At 35.4% G+C, this 23,082-nt stretch overlaps 3 protein-coding genes and 1 long non-coding RNA gene across 8 annotated transcripts; 2 read left to right on the top strand and 2 right to left on the bottom strand.

Moving 5' to 3' along the window:
* The first annotated feature begins 68 nt into the window (after positions 1-68).
* LOC148770284 (uncharacterized) lies at positions 69-709 on the top strand. Its single transcript, XR_016031577.1, has 3 exons — positions 69-208; positions 297-426; positions 509-709. It is a non-coding gene; the product is annotated as an uncharacterized LOC148770284 (long non-coding RNA).
* Positions 710-778: 69 nt separating this feature from the next.
* LOC105957324 (uncharacterized) lies at positions 779-10,868 on the bottom strand. The gene is made up of 3 exons (XM_088819094.1): positions 10,235-10,868; positions 2,421-2,777; positions 779-2,170 (listed from the first exon to the last, which is right to left on the bottom strand). The coding sequence occupies exons 1-3, from the start codon at positions 10,866-10,868 to the stop codon at positions 813-815; spliced, it is 2,349 nt and encodes a 782-aa protein (XP_088675220.1). The 3' UTR covers positions 779-812.
* Positions 5,600-7,357, top strand: LOC148770283 (uncharacterized). Its single transcript, XM_088818830.1, has 2 exons — positions 5,600-5,685; positions 6,678-7,357. Exons 1-2 carry the CDS (start codon positions 5,670-5,672, stop codon positions 7,355-7,357), a joined length of 696 nt encoding a protein of 231 aa, XP_088674956.1. The 5' UTR covers positions 5,600-5,669.
* A 3,581-nt stretch (positions 10,869-14,449) lies between the features above and the next one.
* Positions 14,450-22,853, bottom strand: LOC105957326 (pleiotropic drug resistance protein 2). Of its 5 annotated transcripts, none has more exons than XM_012981256.2 (20): positions 22,432-22,853; positions 21,952-22,072; positions 21,786-21,874; positions 21,584-21,668; positions 20,874-21,164; positions 20,188-20,278; positions 19,186-20,086; positions 18,490-18,650; positions 18,302-18,405; positions 18,045-18,210; positions 17,880-17,954; positions 17,673-17,821; positions 17,246-17,578; positions 16,821-17,111; positions 16,650-16,733; positions 16,156-16,289; positions 15,811-16,038; positions 15,482-15,653; positions 15,132-15,386; positions 14,450-14,749 (listed from the first exon to the last, which is right to left on the bottom strand). In XM_012981256.2, the coding sequence occupies exons 1-20, from the start codon at positions 22,815-22,817 to the stop codon at positions 14,480-14,482; spliced, it is 4,386 nt and encodes a 1,461-aa protein (XP_012836710.2). In that variant the 5' UTR covers positions 22,818-22,853; the 3' UTR covers positions 14,450-14,479. The 5 variants fall into 5 exon arrangements, with proteins under 5 accessions (XP_012836710.2, XP_088676073.1, XP_088676074.1 ...); XM_088819947.1 differs by having other exon boundaries at positions 17,673-17,794; positions 17,886-17,954; XM_088819948.1 differs by having other exon boundaries at positions 17,673-17,779; positions 17,886-17,954.
* Positions 22,854-23,082: the final 229 nt, after the last annotated feature.

Genomic DNA, 23,082 nt, shown 5'->3' with positions numbered 1-23,082 from the left:
ACACCACAGTATGATAGATATTTAAAAATGATAAAAATAGCTATTTTAAATTAATATTATTCACTAATCACACGTGCATTAATGCAGCGAAAGCATACTCCTAACCATTACCGATCCCAGTGGCTCGTTGGATGTTATCGCCTTTGGAGAACAGGCTGTCGAGTTTACACGTGTGAATGCCGTAGCCTGCATGGAGATGTTCGACAAGGTTATTAAGCAAGAAAATCTCTCATATTAATTATAAAAAATAGATAAAAAAATTCGCTACGTACATCTCATCCGTGTATTCATAGCAGGGCCTTAAACTTGCCACGGACGAAATTAATACGATGCTCGGCAAGGCTTCTTTTCTGATGAAAATCAAGAAAAAGAAACGCGAGTTTCGAAATGCAGTTGAATTCCAATACACTGTCGTGAAGAGTGAAGGTAATTTTTTATACTTAGAATTGAACCACTAACATTTCGCCACGTGTTAGTTTTTTTTTACCCCCGGCCCTCACCTTTGCAGTTAACACAGAGGCTGCGGCATCTTCCAGTCATTAATTCCCTCCACTCGCATGTGTACATATTTTTGTAGTGAGGCCACTTTAGTTTTTCTTTTTTGCAATCGGGACCCCTGACGTAAAAAAACTCATCATTAGGTCCCCTAACTTGGGATTTATAGATTTTAGTTGTTACATTTTTATCCTGTTTGTATGAATTTGTTTAATAGAAGAGTTCTAACTGAAGCTCAAAGAACCACTAATTACATTTTTAATCAAGTATTTTCTAATTCCACATACTTTCTTCAATTCCTTTCAATTTAACTTTCATTAAACATTGAAAAAGAGGCCTACAAACCATTTTGGCCTTCGGTATCGAAATTTGAAATAACCGATAGTAGTTCCAAATACAAATCCACATCCATACCCCAAAACAACCGCTTGCCAACCAAAACCATCGAAAAAGCCAGAATCATCACCTTGTGGTAATATTGGAGGCAAAGGCCGTACCTCGTTTTGTCCACACATTTTTGTCAATGGAAACCCACACAATCCCGAGTTTCCCATATACGAACTGTTGTCAAATGTAGGAAATTGGCCGGTACTTGATTGAGGTATCTGCCCCACAAGATTATTGAACGAAAGATTTAACAAAGAAAGAAATGTGAGACTTGTCAATTGCAATGGAATTTCCCCGACCAATTCGTTCGAAGACAGGTCCAAAGATTCAAGTATGCTCATATTTCCAAGAGACGATGGTATACTTCCCGTGATGCTATTACGAGACAAATTCAAGTACCGTAGAGAGTTAAGATTTCCTATGGATTGCGGAATAGTTCCGGAAAATCTATTCCCGGACAAGTCAACGGTTGTAAATGTTTGTAGGATTCTCATCACGGGAAGCTCCACACCTTTCAAAACAAACACGATCGACTCTTGATAATTCGAAAACCAATTTCCTTTCTCGATTCTCCTTCCCTCCACAACCGTCATGGCTCTAAGATTGCTCAAATATCCACTAGGCAACGAGCCGGTAAATTGATTCAACGATACATCCAAAACTTGCAACTTGGGAAACGGAAGCTTATCCCTTGAAGTAGATAATATGTCACCATTTAATTTATTAGACCTCAAGACAAGCACCCGAAGCTCAAGAAGAGTTTCCATCCAATAAGGAAACACGTCTCGTATTCCATTGTTGCCGATATCAATAACCTCCAGTTGTCCGCAGTTGACGAGGGATTGTGGTAACTTTCCGTCGAATTTATTACCGTTCAAGTTTATCGACTGAAGGGTACAACCCTTTGAAAACGTTGTCGGAATCGGACCACGAAAATTATTACCCTTCAAATGCAAGACCCCTAAAGTTGTGCTCAAGTGTCCTAAACAATTTGGAATTGGTCCTTCTAAATTGTTACTTGACAGATGAAGATATTGAAGAGATGTTACGTTGCAAATGGACGACGGAATGTCGCCTATGAGTTTGTTGGAATGGAGTATTAAGAGAGATAAGTACTGCAGGTTCCCAATTGTGGAAGGTATTCTACCGGAAATATTGCTTTTTGCAAGATTGAGTGAAACCAAATTTCGAGATGTTCCGATTGTTAGTGGTATAGAACCTTGTAATAAATTGTTGGAGAGATCGATCGTCCGGATATTGGTTGTGAATATTTCCCAAGGAATGTTGCCTGAAATATATACAGAAAACTTGTAAAATTAAGAATCAACAGCTTATTTTGTGAATTTTTAAGATTTAAAAAAATAAAATTACCAAACACTTTGGAAGAACTTATAAGCTCTTAAACATCTTGTACTCCATTTTTAACAGCTTATAAGCTTAGCAAAGCACACTCTAATTAAAACGCTATCTAATTATACGAATGCAACATATAAAGAGGTTAACGATCAATGATTATATGCAAAGAGAACGAATCTTACCACTCAAAGCGTTGCTTCCAAGTAATACATCTTCAAGTCTCGTCAAATTCCCGATTTCTCTTGGCACCGAACCACTAAATCTGTTGAATGATAGATATAACGCATGAAGTTTCGGACATCGTCCAAGATTAGATGGTATTTCCCCACTGAGCATGTTGTCATTTAAATGAAGAGCATTCAGATTATGTTTGCATATGTCGATAGGCAGATTTCCTGATAAGATATTACCGAACAAGTAAATATATTGCAACGAAGATATGTTAAAAATCGTCGGAGGTAACGGGCCCGTCAACTGATTATATGTCATTTCCAATATCTGCAGTTTATTTAGAAGACCAATTTCTTCTGGTATAGTACCTGCATGATAATATATAGGGGATCACTACATTGGTATATATCAATATGATTAAATACAATATATGGGCTGATGTGAGAAAACAACCGAAGGGTAAATTACGTCCAATCCTCTAAGGTAAGGTCGAATTACGAATAACTCTCTATGTTTGGGTAATTACAACCACACCATTTAACTATGAATCTTCTTACACGCACTACAAAAAACAAATTTTTTTTGAGTGACTACACTATTTTTCACACAGTTAGGCAAAAAGTGTTGTCACTATGCTTGTCACTAACGGGGTGGTACTGCTCTATAGTGACAATAAATAAGGATTAAGTGACAACAAAAAGAGCTATTAGTGACAATAAAAAAGATGGGGGTCTTAGGATATAGGTCCCTGGTGACAAAACTTATTTGAACTAAATGACAAGTCTAATTAAACATTTGCTTCACATCATTTATAAAATTCATTCCAATAATGCCCCTCCACTGACAAATTCAAAATATTCATTAAGTAAATTCCAAACTGCATTTATCATTTTATTTATTATGCATTTAATATTTTTATCTAATATTTTTTTTCTTCAAAATATCCGTTTGTCTTCATTTTCCTCGTTATTCATTTTAGCATTTTATACACTATTATAAAAAATTCTTTATTTTTTTTCTTCTTTTTTCTACATAATATTGAGAATTGCGAATAAAAAATGCTATTTTTTTTTTAATTTCAATTTACATATTTTTTATTTTTTCTGTAATAGACTATGGTATACTACGACGTACTGTAGTATACTATATAGTGTAGTGGTGTACTATGGTATACTACACCAGTGGTGTACTATGGTATACTACCAAACCCTAGCCACCAAAAACTCTTAGCCGTCACAAACCCTAGCCACCAACGCAGCCGCTGCCAACCCTAGCAACCCACGCTCGCAGCCGCCGTGACCATAGTCACCTACCAACTTTGGAAAAACCTAGATCTGACATTTGAACAACCCAAATCAAGCAAAATCTTTCAAAACACAAGGAAATTAGATCTAATTAATTAGTCAAAAAATACTTTCCATAATATCTCAACCATAATCACAGCCCCCTGCCACACCTTCCACCCGCCCCGCCGATTCCACCCGTCGCCACCGTCTCCACCGGTGGCCGCCGCCTCCACCCGCCATTGTGCCTTCACCGGCGGTCGTCGCCTCCAACAAGCCCTCTCGATCCACCGCCGGAATTTACAAATCTGTTTTTTTCCGCCACCATAGCCCACCGACCATAGCTACCATCTCCAGCCAACCATTACCGGCGAGAGAGATGTGGAGAGAAAGAGATTGAGAAAGGGAAAAAACGTGAAGGAGAGAACGAGAGAGAAGCAGAGAAAAGAAAACTAGGGATTAAATCTGATAAGTTGGAGAAACGTGAATATTATATTTAAGGTACAAGGGTAAACTAGGGATTAAAAAAAATCAAAGGATGTGGCCCATATATTATTTGAAAATAGGGATTTAATTAAAAGGTTAAATTTAAGGTTGTCATTTAATTCAAATTAGGTGATTTGAGGGACACTTAGCATATTACCCCAAAAAGATGTTGTCTACATTAAATGACAATTTTTGCATTTGTCACAATTGGGGTGTTGCTAATGCAATTTTTTCTTGTAGTGACGTCCACCCTTGCGGTGTCAAATTTAGTGGAATATTTAAGATTAGGTGGAATATTTTCCAGTTCGTACCCATTTTACTACATTCGATCTCCACATTTTGAAACAAGATGATTATAAGATGTGTCCCTTGGCTTGTAAATATCAGATTCTGATGCACTAGAAACTGCATTTTGCACCAAAACGAGTACAAACTAGAGAACATTTCACGAAATCTATAAGATTATGTTGAATTTAACACCATAAAAGTGTACGTGTACGAAATTTTATAGTTACGGGGTGATTGTAATTACCAACGATGAGATTTTTTTCGTAATTTCATCAATCGTAATTTACCCAACAACTAAAATATACAACTGAGTGAATCAATGTTAGAAAAAAAAAGTTAACAAATCTGTTTGTCAAATCAGTAATCAAGCTGACCTAGTGCTGACGAAATAGTGCTGACAACAGCCAACACGTGGTGATGTAGTGCTGACGTTGTCAAACTTGGATCCAAGTATCCAACCGAGTTCAATCAAACGCGTAAAATTAAAAACTCAGATAAATTTGGAACAAAAGGGTTTTTTCAAATTGATTTATGTAACACTGAAATTAAGAAACATATAGAGACTAGCTTCCTAAATGAATGAATTGCATTTACTACACCTGTGTAAATGTCATCTACGTGAACCCCCTATCATAATAAAGGGGGAATATGGCAAACACCCTCCATTGGATTTTTTATTCTTGATAAATCCATAATTAATTAATGATTTTTGAGATAAGTCCATTGGACTTGAAAATCCGTATATGCCCCCACTAAAAAATTAAACTAAATATTACGGTACTTTAATACCAAATCCCTCCCAAAAATAAATCAAAACCCATATCAATCCCAAAATCAAATTGACGTATATTTCGCCTCTCTTCCCCCCAAATCACGGTAGAAAAAACCACTCCGGCTAAGCCCATTATCCCCCGTTTTCTGCAATGCCCCACACTACGGTAGAAGACGTTCTTCTTTTACGCTGAAATCAGAGACGAAAACTGCTAGAGGAAGCGAAATTTCATCGTATTTTTGTACAACGGCAAGATGGTACAAAAATCAGCAGCGAAAAGTAAGTAATCGGTGTCACCATAGGTTGATTCCGTTCAAGTAGTAGAAAACCACAATAAATCGAAATGGGTGTTCTCATTGTTTTGTGCATGTGCAAGTTGTAATCTGTATTTTTTTACAGGGAAAAGGAAATCCAAAACCGGTCCTGACATTATGCCCGTAGATGCTGGTGAGTTTTTAAATCCGTAAATTGTGAAAAAATGTTTCAATTTTGTTTTGTTTTTGGGATGGGTGTTTGCCCAATTACAGTTTCGAAGTGCATTCTTAATTTGGAAACAACTTATTTGGTTCCAAAATAATGTTTGAAGTGGAAGTCTGTTACTTGGATGTTTTGCACATCCTGGTATGTATATGTTCAAACATTTAAGTGTTAATGTGGTTTTTCCTGGGTTTTGTTGTTACAACCAAAATATATACTTTCCTTTGTTTTAGTGGTTTTAAGGGTTGAGCTCAAAACCACCACAAAAGTCTCAAAATCTATTTATGTATTAGTGGTTTTCAGCAACCATATTTACATGCTATTTTGTTCGTCTGGTTATATGAGTTGGTTTTTAAACCACAAAAAAATATGTGGTTACGATTTAGTGGTTTTGAGTTTGAAACATATTCGGTGGTTTTTGTAGTAAGTTTGTTTTTCGTAGATATTAAGTGTAATATGTGTTCTTAATGGTACTCGAATAAGTGGTTTTCATTCATGGTCTTTATTCGGTGGTTCTGTATTAAGTGTATTAAGTGTTCTAAATGGTATGCGATTAAGTGTTGTGATTGGTGCCTTAAATAAGTATGTGGTTTTAATTATGTGGTTTTGAAAAATGTAATGTGTTTATGAATTAAGTGCAGTTGGTACAAATGTTGTGTAATTTATGTATGTTTTGCTTCAGAATTTAAAAAAAAAAATGTATGTGTCGTGATTCAACTTGTTCGGAAGTGTGCAAGAATGTTTTTTTTTCCTTTAATGGTGTTATCTAAAACCACTTAATGGTACGTTTTGTATTGTTTTTTAAACAGTTTTCATCAATGCGTTGTTTTGGTGCTTGTATGAATGTTAATTAGTGTTGGAGTGTATAAATATATATTACTATACATATTCAGTTGTTTATGCACTGATATGTGGTTGTCAATCAATGCATAACCAACGATATTTTAACTTTTTATTCGTAGATGATATGAAGAAATTGGGACAAACCGTCCGGCAAGAAAAAACATGGACGCGACAATTCCGTGGTGGAATCTGTAAAACTGTCACCTTCTTCCGTGACATGCCTCTACGACAACCACATTTAGACTGCCTGCGGAAAACACCATTCTATCATTTTGTCATGTCGTTCCTGAGAAGACAGATTACACGACGGTCGGTGAGAGCTACGCAAAGTGGTACAGCTGCGCTGTTAATGACATACGACAAACAGAGCAAGTGTTTCAATCTCGGAGGGAAGGAATTAGTGATTACACCAGAAGAATGTGATTTGATATTCGGCATAACGTCTGGGTCAATGGAGGTTGACAGAAAGAGGGCAAACCGTTCGGCTTCACCGTTGGCGATGCGCAAATTCAAAGAGTACAAGAAGCTGCGGCCAAAATACTTGAAGGTCCAGCTATTAAAGTACATTGCCAGTGATTTACATGATGATATCGAAGATAAAATTAGGATAATAATCATACATATATTGGCAAATGTATTGTTCATAAACGGCGGTGAAGTAGTCAGTTGGTGGATATTTAGGATTTGTAACAATTTGGAAAAGCTGAACGACTACAACTGGGGCAAGGGGGTAGTTGATTACTTGATGAGCTTCGTGAACAAAATTCATGCTATCAGACCAAACATATTTTATCAATGAATCAAAATTCATGCTATCAGACCATCGTTTTATTGCAACAATCCCTCGAAACCTCAACACAAATGTCACGTTGGAATCCATGAAAACTGCACAAAATAATTACATGGTAAATTATGACGAAAAAAAAAACATGCTATTAGATATGGGAAAAAAATACCCTATTACCACGATTGAGACATACATTACACATCTGACATGTACATTGTTCATAATTTTAAAACGGACATGTAACGTTGTAATCCGGGAATATATCAAAACCACTATGACATTTTAAATTATCGATCGAATATATCCTACGACAGCATAAAAAATGTGAATTCGTATTAAAATTAATTCAAAAAGTGCTAAACCCATGACTATTACGCACTATCTCGGTTTGCGGAGAAGCACGAGAACCACTATGTATTTTTTTTAACAATTGTATTGCATAATTAGACTCTATATTTTCCCACTATATATTTTGTTGAAAACCACTGATTATTGTTACGTTAATGTACCCCTGTACCAATAAAACAATGAAATCGTGAACATCACTCTGTTATTTACTGAAAACCACTTTTATTTTGCCACGTAGATGCATTCATATTAACATAATTTTGAACCCATAAAAAAACAAGTGAAAACCACTCTGAATTTTCAAAAAAGTTCGATCGGCTATATGTTAAAAATCACATACCAATGTCGGGGAAAACCACTCTGTATTCATATTAACATATTTTTGCACAAAAATAAAAATCATTAATATTATGGGTGTCGGCTATTATTCGTAGACACCACTCTGTATTTTGAAAGGTTCGTATATGCTAACAACCGCGTAACAATGGCTGGGAAAAAAACAGTTGCTTTCATGTACACATAATTTCGAACACCAAGAAAAAAAAAAAAAAGAAAGAGAACATGACTGTTAAGAACTTACAGAGTTTGAGTAATAGCACGAGAACCACTCTGTATGTTGTTAATATGAAACGTTCTGCTCGTACAATTGGATCGGTAGAGGAAGTGTGGAAAAATACAGATATCTATGAAACGGTTTCTCTGTAATTAAGGGGCGCAATCGTGGGATATGATGATGTGTTGTTACTATAAAATAGGAAAATATATTACAAATCTTTTTTAATTTTTTTTATTTCCAATCATAAAACATACGTTACTTTTAAGTTAGGGGTATAATAGTGATAATTTATTATTTTTTATTATTTAATAATTAAATGGATTTATCTCAAAAAGTTCTAAAAAAAATGGATCTAGTGTAATTAGACATGTGTAATGGGGGACTTTTGACAAATAATCCCCATAATAAAATTAGCAAAACACCTCGTGGTAATTTTTAGATTGCATACTTGACCCATTTATTTTTTGTCTATTGCCTAGCTGTGAAAAGACAAAATATCCTCGGAGGCTTTTGCGAAAACAAAAGACCCTGTTCTTCAACGAGTAATTTTTAAAACTTGGGGACCAAATTGAATTTACGAAAACTTAAAGAGGTTAAATTGCAACTTTCAAAAATTAATTAAAGAAAGAAAAAAGTTAATCTTCTTCACAGAACCAGCCTCCACCACCACCACCCAACTCTTCTCCGGCGCCATATTTGCTCAACATCCCAGCACCCGCCGTCTAACTCATATTCGCCGCGATCTTTGCCTAATAGGCTTTATTCCAAAGAAAAAAGGACAAAAAGTCGAAGCAGACGAAGAAGAGAGGAGAGGGGAGAGATGTTGTAGGCTTTTGGGGGTAATTATGTCATTTCACATGCAAAAATGAAGAAAAAATCGCACAATTCGGGAGTGCGACACACGATATGCTCCGAGGGGATTTTCGCCTTTGACTCATATAATTAGTTGGGGGGGGGGGGGGGGGTTGGGTTGCTAATTTTTTCATGACAGTGGGGAATCGCGCGTATATGATTTACACAGGGGTAGTAAATGCAATCCACTCTTCTGAAAATGGATAAACTGACATGACCAAAAATATTTTCGGTAATTTATGATTTTTCTTTTAATTTTATTTTATAACTAATGGGCATTATAGACATTTAGGACCGGCAATTGAGTCGGGCCTAACCGAGCTCGGCCCGACTATATTTGACACGAGCCTACTTATTAGTGAGCGGGCTGAGTTTGAGCCATTTCACTAAACTCGATTTATTTATGAGCTGAGTTTGAGCCTACTATGGCTCAACCCGAATAAGGCCTGACCGATTATGTTAATAATAAAATATATAATATATTTATTATTTTAATGCTATGACTCAACATACAAGTTACGATTGTAGAAGATTATTTTCTTTTCCAAAGAAAAAAGTAAAAATAAAAGGAATTAAGTGGTGGCGGTGGCAATAAGTTAAAAAGGAATCAAATGCAAAATACCCATCGAAATCCAATTGCTGAAAGTTATCACCGAAATTTGAAAATATAAAACTTTTCCAATAATAAGAGTTACTATTTTTGTTTTTTTACTTCTTTCGGTCTTATTTTAAGTTTTTACAATAACTTGCAAAGATCGTTTAGGGTTTTTTTAGATTGACTTTAATAGAGGTAAATCTTGTTTATCACTTAATTTTATATTTTTTTTACTCATTACAATTATATAGTAATGGGGTCTGATATAAACCCGAAACCCAAAAAAGTACATGAGCTGAGTTTGAGCCTATACTAATGAGGTCCGGTGCTATGTGAGTTGAGCCTATAGTAACAAGGTCCAATGGTATGTGAGCTTGAGCCATCCCAATCTCGGCTCACATGGCCCGATTGCTAGCTCTTTAGACATTATACATTTTTGTGTAAAGAAATTTGGTCAACCGTTAGTCAGAATGGCTGTTTTTGGTAATTATGAATATTTGAGGGGCTTTAGATAATTTGATCTTAGTGCAAATCTTACCAGAAAAATTGTTGACACCAAGATATAATTGTTGAAGCCGTGTGATGTTCCCAATTCCTCTCGGCACCTTTCCATCGAAACTGTTGGCAACTAACGATAGAACTTCAAGTTGTGAACATTGGCCCAAACTCGACGGCATTTCGCCATCGAAATCGTTATAAGATAGATCAAGTTCAACGAGCCTACCAAGACTACCATGGCCGCAAATATCCACCGGTAGGTTCCCGGATAAGCTATTGCTCGCGACCGAAATAGTTTCCAACAACGACATATTGAATACGGATGAAGGGATAGGACCATGGAAACGGTTATATCCCAAGTTGAGTGTCACGAGAGACGAAAGATTTTCGATTTCGGGTGGGATTGTGCCTACGAGGCCCATATTTGAAATATCCAACCCGATCACCCTATTGTGGAGAGGGTCGCAAGTGACTCCAATCCAGCTGCAAACAGAGGCTTCGGTGGTCCAATTATTTGTAAGACTATTGTAAGGATCTGAGGTTATGTGGGATTTTAATGTAAGAAGTGAAGATCGATCGTTGTCGATATTGCTCGTTTTTGCGGTTGTCGAGTGATTATGAACCGAAAATAGGAACGCAAGTAGGAAAAAATGGCAAAATGACGATAACTCCATTAGAGTGAAACTCTAAAGAATATAATTGTGTTGGCAAACAAGAAATTAAATGGAGCTATATTAGTGTGTGTGTGTGTAATATAATATGATTAGGTTATTGTCCTATTACTGAGGAAGTTTCTATGTGAGAGAGTGTTTCATCACCATATATATAAGTCCCATTTGGCACATTCTGATATATATAACATTGGTTTTACAGATTAATACCTATTGTTTAAAGAAGTAAAACAGTGACGACAAATGAAAACAAACAAGATGCCTTGAGACAAACAAGTCCAAATTCATGGCGAAGAACTTCTTGGAAGTATTCAAGTATATGTGTAGAAATATGATGATGGATTCAATCCTTTGCACGTTGGATATAATATGATCTAGATGAATCTTTGGTAGTTTAATTGAGGGATAATTACATTTTTTGTTCCTTATATTACACATTTTTTTCTGATTTTGGTCCTTCAACTTTTTCTGGCACAAAATTGGTCCTCAAATGACCAGTTTTTTTACACTTTCCGTCCACTGTTTGAAATTGATGTTAGTTTGGACAGAAAAACCACATGCGAGGGACGTGATCGTGTGTCACCTTTTTTTTTTTAAACTGAAATAGTATTAAAAATTATTAAAATAATAATAAAATTACCATAAAATTTGTAGTACAAGGAAAAATTGATTTTATTGTATAAACGACTAAAAATAATATTTCTGGAATTATAATATATGTTTAATCATTTCTTTTACATATTCTTTATTTTCAATAATTACAAAATAATGAAATAGATTATATTTATTTAAAAAAACTCCTTAATTAAATTTGGTATTATCAAATTAGTTATAGTGTTTTCAATTAAAAATAATAATATAAATAAATAAATAATATTTGTGAATAAAATATAGGGAAAATTTCACAAAAGTCCCCCATTACACAAGTGTCATTACAATGAGCCCATTTTTATTTTACATTTTTTAAATAAATCCAAAACAACTTTTATTATTATTTTTAAATTAATTAAAACACTTAATTATTATCATTATACTCCTAACTAAGAAATAAAATATATTTAATTTTGATATTAAAAGATATATAATATTTGTATCCATATATATATCTTAAATAACTCTCTCTCTCTCTCTCTCTCTCTCTTAATATACGCCTCCCCCCCCAAAAAATATGTGTTTCTCTATTTTAGCTACGCTTGGCACAACAGAGATCTCTGGCGGCGCTAGGGGTTAATGTTGTTCGATTCTCGAGAGAATCGCATATGTATGAACATGTTTGGTTATACATAGTGGAATTCATTAATTACATGTACTAATGATTTCATTCATTACATAGTAGTTTTCATTAATTACAGAATGGATTTTTGTAATCGAATTCTTTAATTATACAGTGGTTTTCATTAATTACAGAGTGATTTTGTAAATTGATAAGGTTTTAGTGAATTTTGCAATGGAATTTGTTAATTACATAGTAATTTTCGTTAATTATTGAGTGATTTTCGTTAATTATAGAGTGGATTACATTAATATTAATGTGGATTATGTTTATTTTGTAGTAATTTTTACTATAATTTCATAGTGGTTTTCGATGAGTATGTAGTGTATTTCAATTTTTTTAAATATGAACTATTTAAAAAAGTGAAAAAAAAAACTAATTTTTGTTTTAAATTGATATTAAAAAACCATTTAAAAAATAAAAAAAATAATAATAAAACTTAAACTGAAATGGCGTGATAGGGAGAGAATTAGGGGATGGTGTGGGGAGAAAATATGGGGATTTGCATATCTACCAAAAAAGTAATAGATTTTTTAAAATAATATAATATGGTAATTTTCAGTAGGGGCATGCTAAATCCCACACTAAAATTTACTAAACCCCACACATAAATTAAAAAAAAATCTCTCTCTAACTTTTTTCTATGATGATTTTTTCCATGTCACTCAAAATCCGTTAATCTTTCACGTGAATAATCATAAAAAGTGAGTTTAGGTTTATTATATTTAATATTTTTCAATTTCATTATGTCTTTTTTATTATTTAAATTCATATTAATTCGATTTTTTTCTCAAATTCCAACTTTATTTTAGTTTGAACACATGAAGATTTTTCTCAAATTCGAACTTGGAATGATATGGACGTTTTTAGTGCGTGGTTTTGTGAAAAAGTTAGGGAAAAAGAAGAAGGGTGGGGAAGGAGAAGATAGATTTTAGGGAGAAAATTTTTCAATTGTGTGTATGATTTGGTAAAATTGGTGTGGGATTTAGCATATCAGTTTTCAGTAATATTAAATAGGGGCATTTTGGATTATTCCAGTCAATTGGGTTCATAACAAATATCAATTAAAAAAAATGGATTTATCAAGAAGTCAAAATTCAGTGAGGGGTGTTTGTCATTTCACATTTTTAGTACATTTAATTTATCGAATTGAATTTTATTTGGACAAAATTATAAGAATAAAGTGATAGTCGGGTTAAATTAACAATAGAGGTAAAAATAAGGGGTTGATGTGAACTGTCACGTGCCTCGCATGAGACTCTTCCGTCTAAACTAACAGCGATTTCAAACTATAGACAAAACTTGTAAATAAAACTAGTTATTTGAGGACAAATTTTTCTTGCCGGATAAAGTTGAAGGATCAAATCGATAAAAGTATATGATATAGGTATCAAAACTGTAATTATACCTTTAATTGACAATTGGAAGCAAAAGGTCATTAAAAAACATCAAACGACTCCACTAATATATAAATACTTGATGTGCATTTGTCCATGAGAAAGTTTCAATCTTTTGTTTTCTGTTAGATATATATTATCATTTATCACGTCCATTTGTCCGTTTAGTTTTAATTAGTAGTTATCTTCAATTTCAGTTAAGAAATAAGTATGGCTTGAATTTTTTCGCAAGAGTGCAAAGTGAACAAACTTTGTATTCTAAGGGGGGAAAGTGAGATTGAGTCAATTTCATTAGACATTGTTAAGATAATTTGAATTACTGCCTAATAGATTCATGAATTGCCTAATAGATGGTCTCTTACGATCCTTGTTCTATTCTATGTAAAACGGACACGGAAATGGCGATACAGAAAAATTGGCAAACGGACACGGGAAAACGGCATATCTCGACAAATGGGGATTCGGGAACTTGGGAAAACGTTGAAATATTAAAAGTATAAGGGTATATTTATAAATATATATATATATATATATATATATATATATATATATATATATACATATATAAGGTTTTAAACTCTTTTTATATATTTTCATACAAAGATATTCAAAATAAAAATTACTATCAAATGTCAATTTGCAATCGATCACTAAATCATATAAATAATTAGGGAAACAACAAAAATATTTAAAAATTTACTATTCAAATATTTTTCTAACTTTTTAGAAATTGCAAAATAACCTATAAGGTGTCCAGCAGATGTCTTCAAATTTTCGCAGGAAACATTAAAAAGTTGAAGTTTATGTGCTACATATGTTCTCATTGATTTGTAGAGTAGACACAAATCAAATACTTTTTATTTCATTCTAAGGCAATAATCAAATGACATTATTGTACAATCAAAAAAAAAAAAAAAAAAAAAAAAAGACTACATTCTTGAAATCTACCTCCTCTGGAAATTCAAAACCTTAATCCCATACACAAACACAAAGAAGAAAAGCAATGCCCATCCAACATGTGCCAGTGCAACATACCCAAGAAAATCAGATTCATAACCTAGAAATTGTTTAAGGTAGTCCTTAATCGGCATGTCTCCATGCTCGGGTACATGTACATTGTCCATTTTCTCCCCCACCTGTGATGTCACTAGCCCGTATATCGTCCATGCAACCGGTGACCCCCAGTAGTACCATCTCCACCATATCGGAATTTCCTGCATTTTTTATCCATACAAAAAAATATTTTATTTTTTTAGAAAGTACAACGAATGGGAAAATTACACTTTTTATTCCTCAGATTCAGCCCGATTTCACACTTGGTCTCAAAAAATAGATTTTGTCCCTCCTGTTTCAAAAATTTAATACTTCTGGTTTCTCCTGTCAATTTTCCATTAGTACTAACGGAATCAAGCATGTATGCATTATTGTCTTAACTGACGGACTAACGCTAAATTGACGGAAATGACCAAAACAGTTAAATTATTAAAACACGAGGGACTAAATCTATTTCTTCTGAACAAAAAGGGACCAAATGTGGAATTTAGGTAAACTTGAGAGGCGAAAAGTGTATATTTTTCTTTTTATTTTTGTGCTTACCATTCTTGGAATGAGAAAACCGGAGAAGAGATTCCAGAAGCTAAGGAAGAACGACATGACAATAGCAGCTATTTGATAACTCGGTGTGAGAGCCACAAGCATCATTCCGTATAGTGTGAAGTATACGAAGCACATAAATACGTAGTAATAAAACCATAAGAATTTCGTCGCACCCCACTCGAAACCGATCATTGAGTAGAGTAGTAGACTGTATACAAATGTCTGAATCGCAACATAGATTGTTTCAACCGAAACCTGCGAAAATAATAACATTACAAATAAACATTTAGTTGATTTGTTCGATTAATTAATCAGACAAGATCGTAATAACCGACTTTGTTTATTTTTACCTGCGCAAACGCGTAGGGCAATGCCGAAAACATGCCAGCTGCTGTTTCGCGGTAAAAGACCGTTCTTTCTATTGCAACCACAGACTGCACCGCGGAAGTGTTCGTTCCTCCGAGGAAAAGTACAGCCGCGTACATTGCTCCCATAAGATTCGACAGGTCTTGTTCTTTAAGGCTATTCAAAATAAATTTAAAAAAATTAAAAAATTAAAAAGTTTAAAGGGTAAATAGCACTCAACCCCCTGTGGTTACAATCTTTTGCAGATGACCCCTGGTGCTCGTAATTTCAAGAAAAAACATGCAAAAATATACAACATGAAAATCTAACTTACATTTTGTCTCCTTTATCCCAAAAGATGACTCCGAATATGATTCCGATTACGGTTGTCATGAAAAAACGGATAACGTTGTACTGTGGGTTCCTCCAATAAGACCAGTGTTGTTTCCAAAAACACGCGTTGAACTGTACGAGGAACGGTTGTGAGTATTTAGTCGGGAAGTACAGGTCGTGGGATCCTTGTTCGGGAATGCTCAACTTCTTATTCAGTTCGAGATTCTTGCTGCAAGTATTCAGGACAACGGAGAACAGAGAAATAAATTCGACTGAAAGATAATTTGTTGCAACTATGTAAGATAAATTAAAAGTAATTAAGATTAGTTTTTCTATGTGAGTTAACCTATGCAGAGAAGAGTTGGAGTATGCTTCTGCAAAGTCAATCCCGAGTTGAGTTTCGACTGCCGATGAACTAACTTCGAGCATCCATGTCGCGGGATTGTATCCGTACGTGATTTTCGGCACCCCGGGAATCGACTGCATGATATGTGAATATGTTTATATGGCCAAATAGTTCATTTTTCCAATTTTGGAATAGACCACCACAAACTTGAAAAAAATATGGCTTTATTGTATTTAGAACCCTATGTTTACTCTAATTGTCAAAAAACAAAAAACTCCCCGTGTTATAAATATTAGCAAAATCGCTCTTATGATTCAATTCTATTAGCAAACTACCCCTGAACAGGCACCACTTAGGGGGTTATGTGCTAAAAAAATGAATCACAGGGTATTTTTTTGCTAGTATTTATAACACGAGGAGTTTTTAGCAATTCGGTATAGCCCAGGCGTATTAAAATGCAATAAACTTAAAAAAAAAGAGAAAGAAAAACTCACCTCAAAGTATTCTACTAGAAGCTGAGAATTGGTGCCAAGAGCTCCAGCATATATAACTTGTCCACCTCTCTTCATCAGAAATAGCTACAGAAAATATATATAATAATTAGCCTCAAAATATCGTGAATTCTTACAAGACAATTACGTATAGCTAGAAAACGAAAAAAGTACCTCGTCAAATGATTCGAAAATATCGATGCTCGGTTGATGAATAGTGCAGACAACGGTTCTCCCAGTGTCGACCGTGTTCCTGACAGCACGCATAACAATGGCAGCAGCTCTAGCATCCAAACCGGAAGTTGGTTCGTCCATGAAAATAATCGACGGATTTGCGACAAGTTCGACTGCAATTGTAAGCCTTTTTCTCTGTTCGGTGGATAAACCATCGACTCCAGGTAGACCAACTAAAGATCCTCTCAACGAGTTCAACTCCACTAACTGCATCACTTCCTCAACAAACATCTGAAAATTAAAAAAAAAAAAACAAAAAGATATATATTTCCTTAGATCAAGAAAATGTTTTTATGATGAGAGAGAGAGAGAGAGAGAGAGAGAGAGAGAGAGAGAGAGAGAGAGAGAGAGAGAGAGAGAGTTGCCTGTCTTGTTGCATTGGATACATCTGCGGGGAGACGAAGCCAAGCGGAATAAAGGAGACTTTCGTAAACTGTGACGTGTGGAGAATGGATGTCGTTCTGCTCGCAATAGCCACTTACACGAGCAAACGTTTCTTGATTTTTGGGGTAACCGGATATTCTGATTTCTCCTTCGATGTATCCACCGGTTTTTCTTCCGGCTAAAACGTCCATTAGAGTTGTTTTTCCGGCACCACTTACTCCCATCAATGCTGTCAAAACTCCTGGCCTAAAAGCACCGCTTACATCCTTCAGTAACTGCAGCCTCGTTTCGTCGTCCCCTTCGATTTTCATTTCCTGACAAATTAGATTAAGGTGCATGCGAATATTAATTCTTTATCGACTTAGGTCCTAACAAACTATTATGACTTTTATTATGTAAGTTGCTTACTGCTGGCATATCGACGTAGTAGTTGACGTGATCGAACGAAAGTGACAAGGGCTCGAAGGGAAGCACCATTCCTCGTTTGTTATTCGCCTCGGTTGCAATTTCTTGTTCTTGATTATTCTTCCCTGCATTACCGATATGGATGAATCGTTACCTCAGACATTATTAACAAGGATGACATGAAGAAAAATAAAATCAAAAATAAAAAATTCAAACCTTCGCATATTCCGTCGTTCTTGCTTTCGTCCTCCAAGTTTGAACTAACCGATTTCGTATCTCCCAGTGCTGCATTCAGATCAAATCTTATTTTCAATTACATCGAATTTAGCCAATTTCATTACCAATTTTTCTTTTCGATAATAAAAATAATCTTACGCTTTAAGTACGTCAGTGCTGCAACGAAACAGAGATTGAAGAACAGAGAAAACCCGAACAGAGCAACGACGCAAACCCAATACCAATGTTCTTCAGTGAACATTCCCCTACCCGCTAGAAGCTCCTTTCCGGAAGTACTACCAGGAAATCTCGTATCGTCATTCGGCTGTAAATCAAATCAAATATTACGATTTTTTTTTCCAATAACGAATGAAGAATTATAAACGTGTGACAACAAAGAGAAATAGTTGGCTCACCAAAGACCATCTTGGATCGAGAAATTCCACGAGGACGATTGCGTTTTGTCCGTACGACATTGGAGAAAGGTAATAAGCCCATTTCATCCACGGTTGAAGATCATCTGCAATAAAACGAGGCGCGTTTAGACTTTTTGCATGAATTATATGTGTGAAATATTATGAGTGAAGTTTCGATTTTTGCTAACCTTTGGCAATAATGAATCCACCGAGTACGAAAACCAGCAGCAATGTGAAGGTTCCTAGTGTATTTGCAACGACCTGCGTTCTTCCGAGGGCCGCAATGAAACGAAAGAGGCCTAAAGCCATCTGATGAATGCCCACAAACGCCAAGTATTGTCGAAAGAACCTGTAATAAATATAATATTACATTAAATTCACAACCTTAGTTTTCGTAAACTACCCATCAAAAATGTTGCATGACCGAATTTTTCGAAATTGGTGGCGGTGGAATTTGAATATAGGACATTTCATTTGGTCTGATTATAATACCATGTTCAATGACCAGCCTTGGTGGGATGAATAATTTAATATGAGTTTATTGCATTAAGTACCCCGTATTATATCAAATTGCTAAAAATTCCCCATGTTAATATGAGTTTATTGCATTTAGTACCCTTGTATTATATCAAATTGCTAAAAAATCTCACCGTGTTAGTAATATTAGACAAAAAAACCCCTTACAATACATTTGTTTAGCACATTACCTCGTGGAGCCTCTTGGGGGAGGTTTGCTAAAACAAATTGAATCATCGAGGGGTTTTTTGCTAATAATATAACACAGAGACCTTTTTAGCAATTAAAAAAAACACAGGGGTGTTAAGAGCAGTAAACCCGATTTAATATTAATATCTCCAACAAAACAGAAATGCGAAAGCACTTACCTACTGGCGGCCGGAGCAAATCCAACGGTGTAATAAGTGAGAATAATCCATATCCCGGATTCCATAATCGAGATCGGAATCCTTAGTAGCCAAATCGGTAGCGCAAAAGCCCAAGCCGGATAAAACAAAGCATCCCTTTGTTTGAAAAAAACGGGAAGCCGAAAAATGGTCATTGCTAATTCTGCCATCCCATTAAACATAACATTAATAAGACTAAAAAAAAGAGCCCCGTAAAATTTCCTCCCATCGTCTATATGCCCATGCTTCATCTCCGTTCGAAAGAACACCGTAAAAGTAAAAAGAGCCATAATCGTAATCTGCGTGGTTTTAAAAATGTACACGAACGAGTTTCTCTTCATTAACAACCATTCCCTCGACAAACACGCCTTGAAAAGATCTTTGTTGGAAATACCGTATTTATCCTTCACCAAAGTAGCTGGATGAGCTCTACTCTTGTCGTACGGAATTCCCAATTCACCGAAAATTTTCTGCCCGACGTAGAAAGATTTAAAGTAATGCACGAAATCCGATACCGATACATATTTGTACAGTACGTTCTTTCTCGACCAATATTGTTCTTGATCTTTATTTGAAGTAACTTCTTGAAGAAAATCCGCAACTCCTTTTCTCTCGGGGCATTTGAATCCAACGCTCTCGAAAAAATCGAGCACGTTTTCACGTGGGCCCTGATAGACTATTTGACCTTCCGAAAGCAAAATTATATCATCGAAAAGATCGAAAGTTTCTGGTGCTGGTTGGAGAAGGGAGATTATCATTGTTATATCCATTATGTGAACCATTTGCTTCATATATTTGATTATTTGAAATGTGGTGGAGCTGTCGAGACCGGTCGATATTTCGTCCATGAAGAACACTTTTGCGGGCCCCACCAACATTTCTCCTGCACGAGAACATGTGCATTACTATTATTTGCTCAAGGAGAAAATAAAATGATCTTGTTATGTTCCGAAATTACTGCAAGAAATTTAATTTATTTATTACCGGTTGTCACACGCTTCTTTTGTCCTCCGGAAATACCCCTTCTCATTTCATCTCCGACCATAGTATCGGAACAAATATCCAGTCCAAGTATCTAATTATCAAATATTGTGGTAATATATTAGCATGGTATCGTACAAGTGAAGAAAGAAGAGTTTATTGCATTCAGTACCCCTCCGCTATATCGAATTGTTAAGGAACACCCGTATTATAAATATTACTCTCTCCGTTCCACAATAACTGTCACTTTAGAGAAATACTTTTGTTTCACGCTATTTGTCACTTTAGTGTTCCAATACTGCATTAAATGCATTTTTCCATGTTTTAACCTAATTAATTTAACTTTATTAAGTATTAAGTCTCTCGTATCGCAGCATTAAATGATAAGGTTATTTTAGTAATTTTTTACGTGTTTTTCCTAAAATCAAGCAGTATTTGTTGAGATTTTTAATATTTGAGCAAATATGAAAAATGACGGTTACAAAGGAACGAAGGGAGTAGTAAGAGCACCCCCTATTATGCATTGTTTTTTACCAACCCCCGAAATTGTAATTTTTTAGGAGGGTAGTTTGCTAAAAGAAGTGCATAATAGGGGTTTTTTGGTAATATTTATAACATGGGGGGTTCTTTAGCAATTAGACTAAAAACAGGGGTGCTGAATGCAATAAACCCTAGAACAAGAAACTAACCTTAAGCACATAGTCAGTGACCAAACTAGTCTTTTGTCCAGCTACTGAAATGGCTTTCATAAAGGCATCAATTTCGGCATCTGGTTTGATACCGGCATCTTTTTCCCGCCTCGACAACTCAGCCAAAAGTTCGTATCTCGCTCCAACACCGAAGCAACGGCCCGCAAAATCCAAAGATTCCCGAACCGTCATTTCTCCGTGGTGAAGATCATGTTGACTTATGTAAGCACAAGTTCTCTGAGGAATGAATTCCCTCAGTTCGTGGCCGCAATAAGTTATCTTCCCGCTTTCCTGGTATTCGAAATCGAGAATAAATTAATTATTAACGGAAATGTAACCACGAAAACATTCATTTTGTCCCCTATAAAAATTTCCTATTTTCGCACTTTTCCCCCTTGATGTATTGTTTTGGCTGCACTTTGCCCCAAAAGCCAATTTTTGGTGGGCATCATGCAACAGAATAACATTTTAGGGGCAGTGCAGAAAAATAATGCTTTGAAGGGGAAAACTGTAACAAAAATAACATTTAAATGGGCAACGTGCAGAATAATCCATCGGAATTTTGCTATCGGGGCAATGTGCAACAAGAATAGTATTTTGAAGGGGATATTTACTTTATCAAATTTTGAGGAGGTAAAGTGTTAAAATTAGAAATTTACAGGGGGTGACATGTAATTTTCCCTATTAACTATTAAGAACTTTTGTCTTACCCTAAAACTCTGCTCCAGCTTTCCAGCAAGTGCTTTTAGCAATGTAGTTTTTCCGGAGCTCGGAGGTCCCAAAAGAAGTGCCATTCTGAAAATAATAATTCAAATATTTCGTAAAACAAATTCACAGAAAACGGTTAAAATGCGGTTATATGAACTAAAATACTTAAAAGAGCATGTTTATAAACTTTTCGTGTACACGTACCTTGACGGTTTCACTATTCCGGATACATCCCTTAGTATCTTGACATTCTTCTTTTTCGAAGGGAAAAGCCTTAAGGAACTTAGAATTCCCTATTCGTAACGAAAAAAATAAAAAATTATTCGCTTATCGAAGAAATATATGGAAAACATGATTGTAAGAAAATTACCTCAAGGGCATTTACGGTAGAATTGTACAGAGTCGGAAGTGCTCTGCTGCCAGCGAAAGCATCTCCTTCGACTGATAAATGTTCGAACCTGACTTCACATTGTGGAATCTCGATCCCGACCCTATTTAAATTAAAAAAACGACGATCATGAAAACAAAATTACAATTTAAATAAAACAAGTTGGGAAAATTACAGTTTCCTTCCCTAGAGTTTGTACCGGTTTCACATTTGGTCCCCCATGTTCACTAAAAACACATCTGGTCCTTTATGTTTCAATAATTTAACATTTTTGGTCATTTCCGGCAATTTACCATTAGTACGTTAGTTAAAGCAGCGATGGACACACGCTCTGATTCCGTTAGTTTTAACGAAAAATTGACGAAAAGGACTAAAAGTGTCGAATGTTTGAAACATGAGGGATCAAATGTATTTTTCTCGAAACAAGCTCGAATAATTAGCAAACATTAAGAATTCGTGTACCTATCAATCCTTTCTCGGAGCCGAAGAAGCAACCTCTCGTTATCATCTTCAAAAGCCTTCAACATATTATCCATAATTTGCTTCTTATCCTGCAAACCGAGATTAGCGAAATCGACTTCTCCATGTACGATTCTTCCATTGTCCAAAACTTGCTTCAAGATTCCCTTTCTCATTCGATCGTAAGTGGGCAGCCTTTCAATAGCGGCCCACTTAAGCTCTTCCTCGTCGTCTTTTCTCCCGCTCTTTTGAAATACATCGCCACCTGGCGCTCCGAACGCCTCCCGGATACTAGCCGAAGCCCAGCCCTTTGTGCTCGGTGATGATGAAAAGCTGGCCCTACGGCTCATTGACCTAGTCAACTCATCTCGTGTCACTGCAGCAGCCATTTTAGTAGCCTGCTACAAAAATGTGTAACCGCCAACGAAAAAAAGAAAAAAAAAAAGAAATCGTGTTCGATATTATTTTTGGTTTAGGGAACGTACTGCGGAAAGATAATTTGGTGAATTGGAAGGTTTTCGGAGTCCGTTTATATACGAAACAACACGAAGGAGAAACGGAGATTAGTGACAAAAACTGGTATAAGTTTCAGACAAAATGATACATACATAAATTCTATTTTTTGTCAGCTAACGGCAATATCAATGTACGAAT

This window comes from Erythranthe guttata, chromosome 6 (genome assembly GCF_056151865.1).
Source record: "Erythranthe guttata isolate IM_541 chromosome 6, IM_541, whole genome shotgun sequence".
Lineage (NCBI taxonomy): Eukaryota > Viridiplantae > Streptophyta > Magnoliopsida > Lamiales > Phrymaceae > Erythranthe > Erythranthe guttata.
Note: the sequence above shows the minus strand (reverse complement) of the source record. Positions and strands in the feature narration are given on the sequence as shown.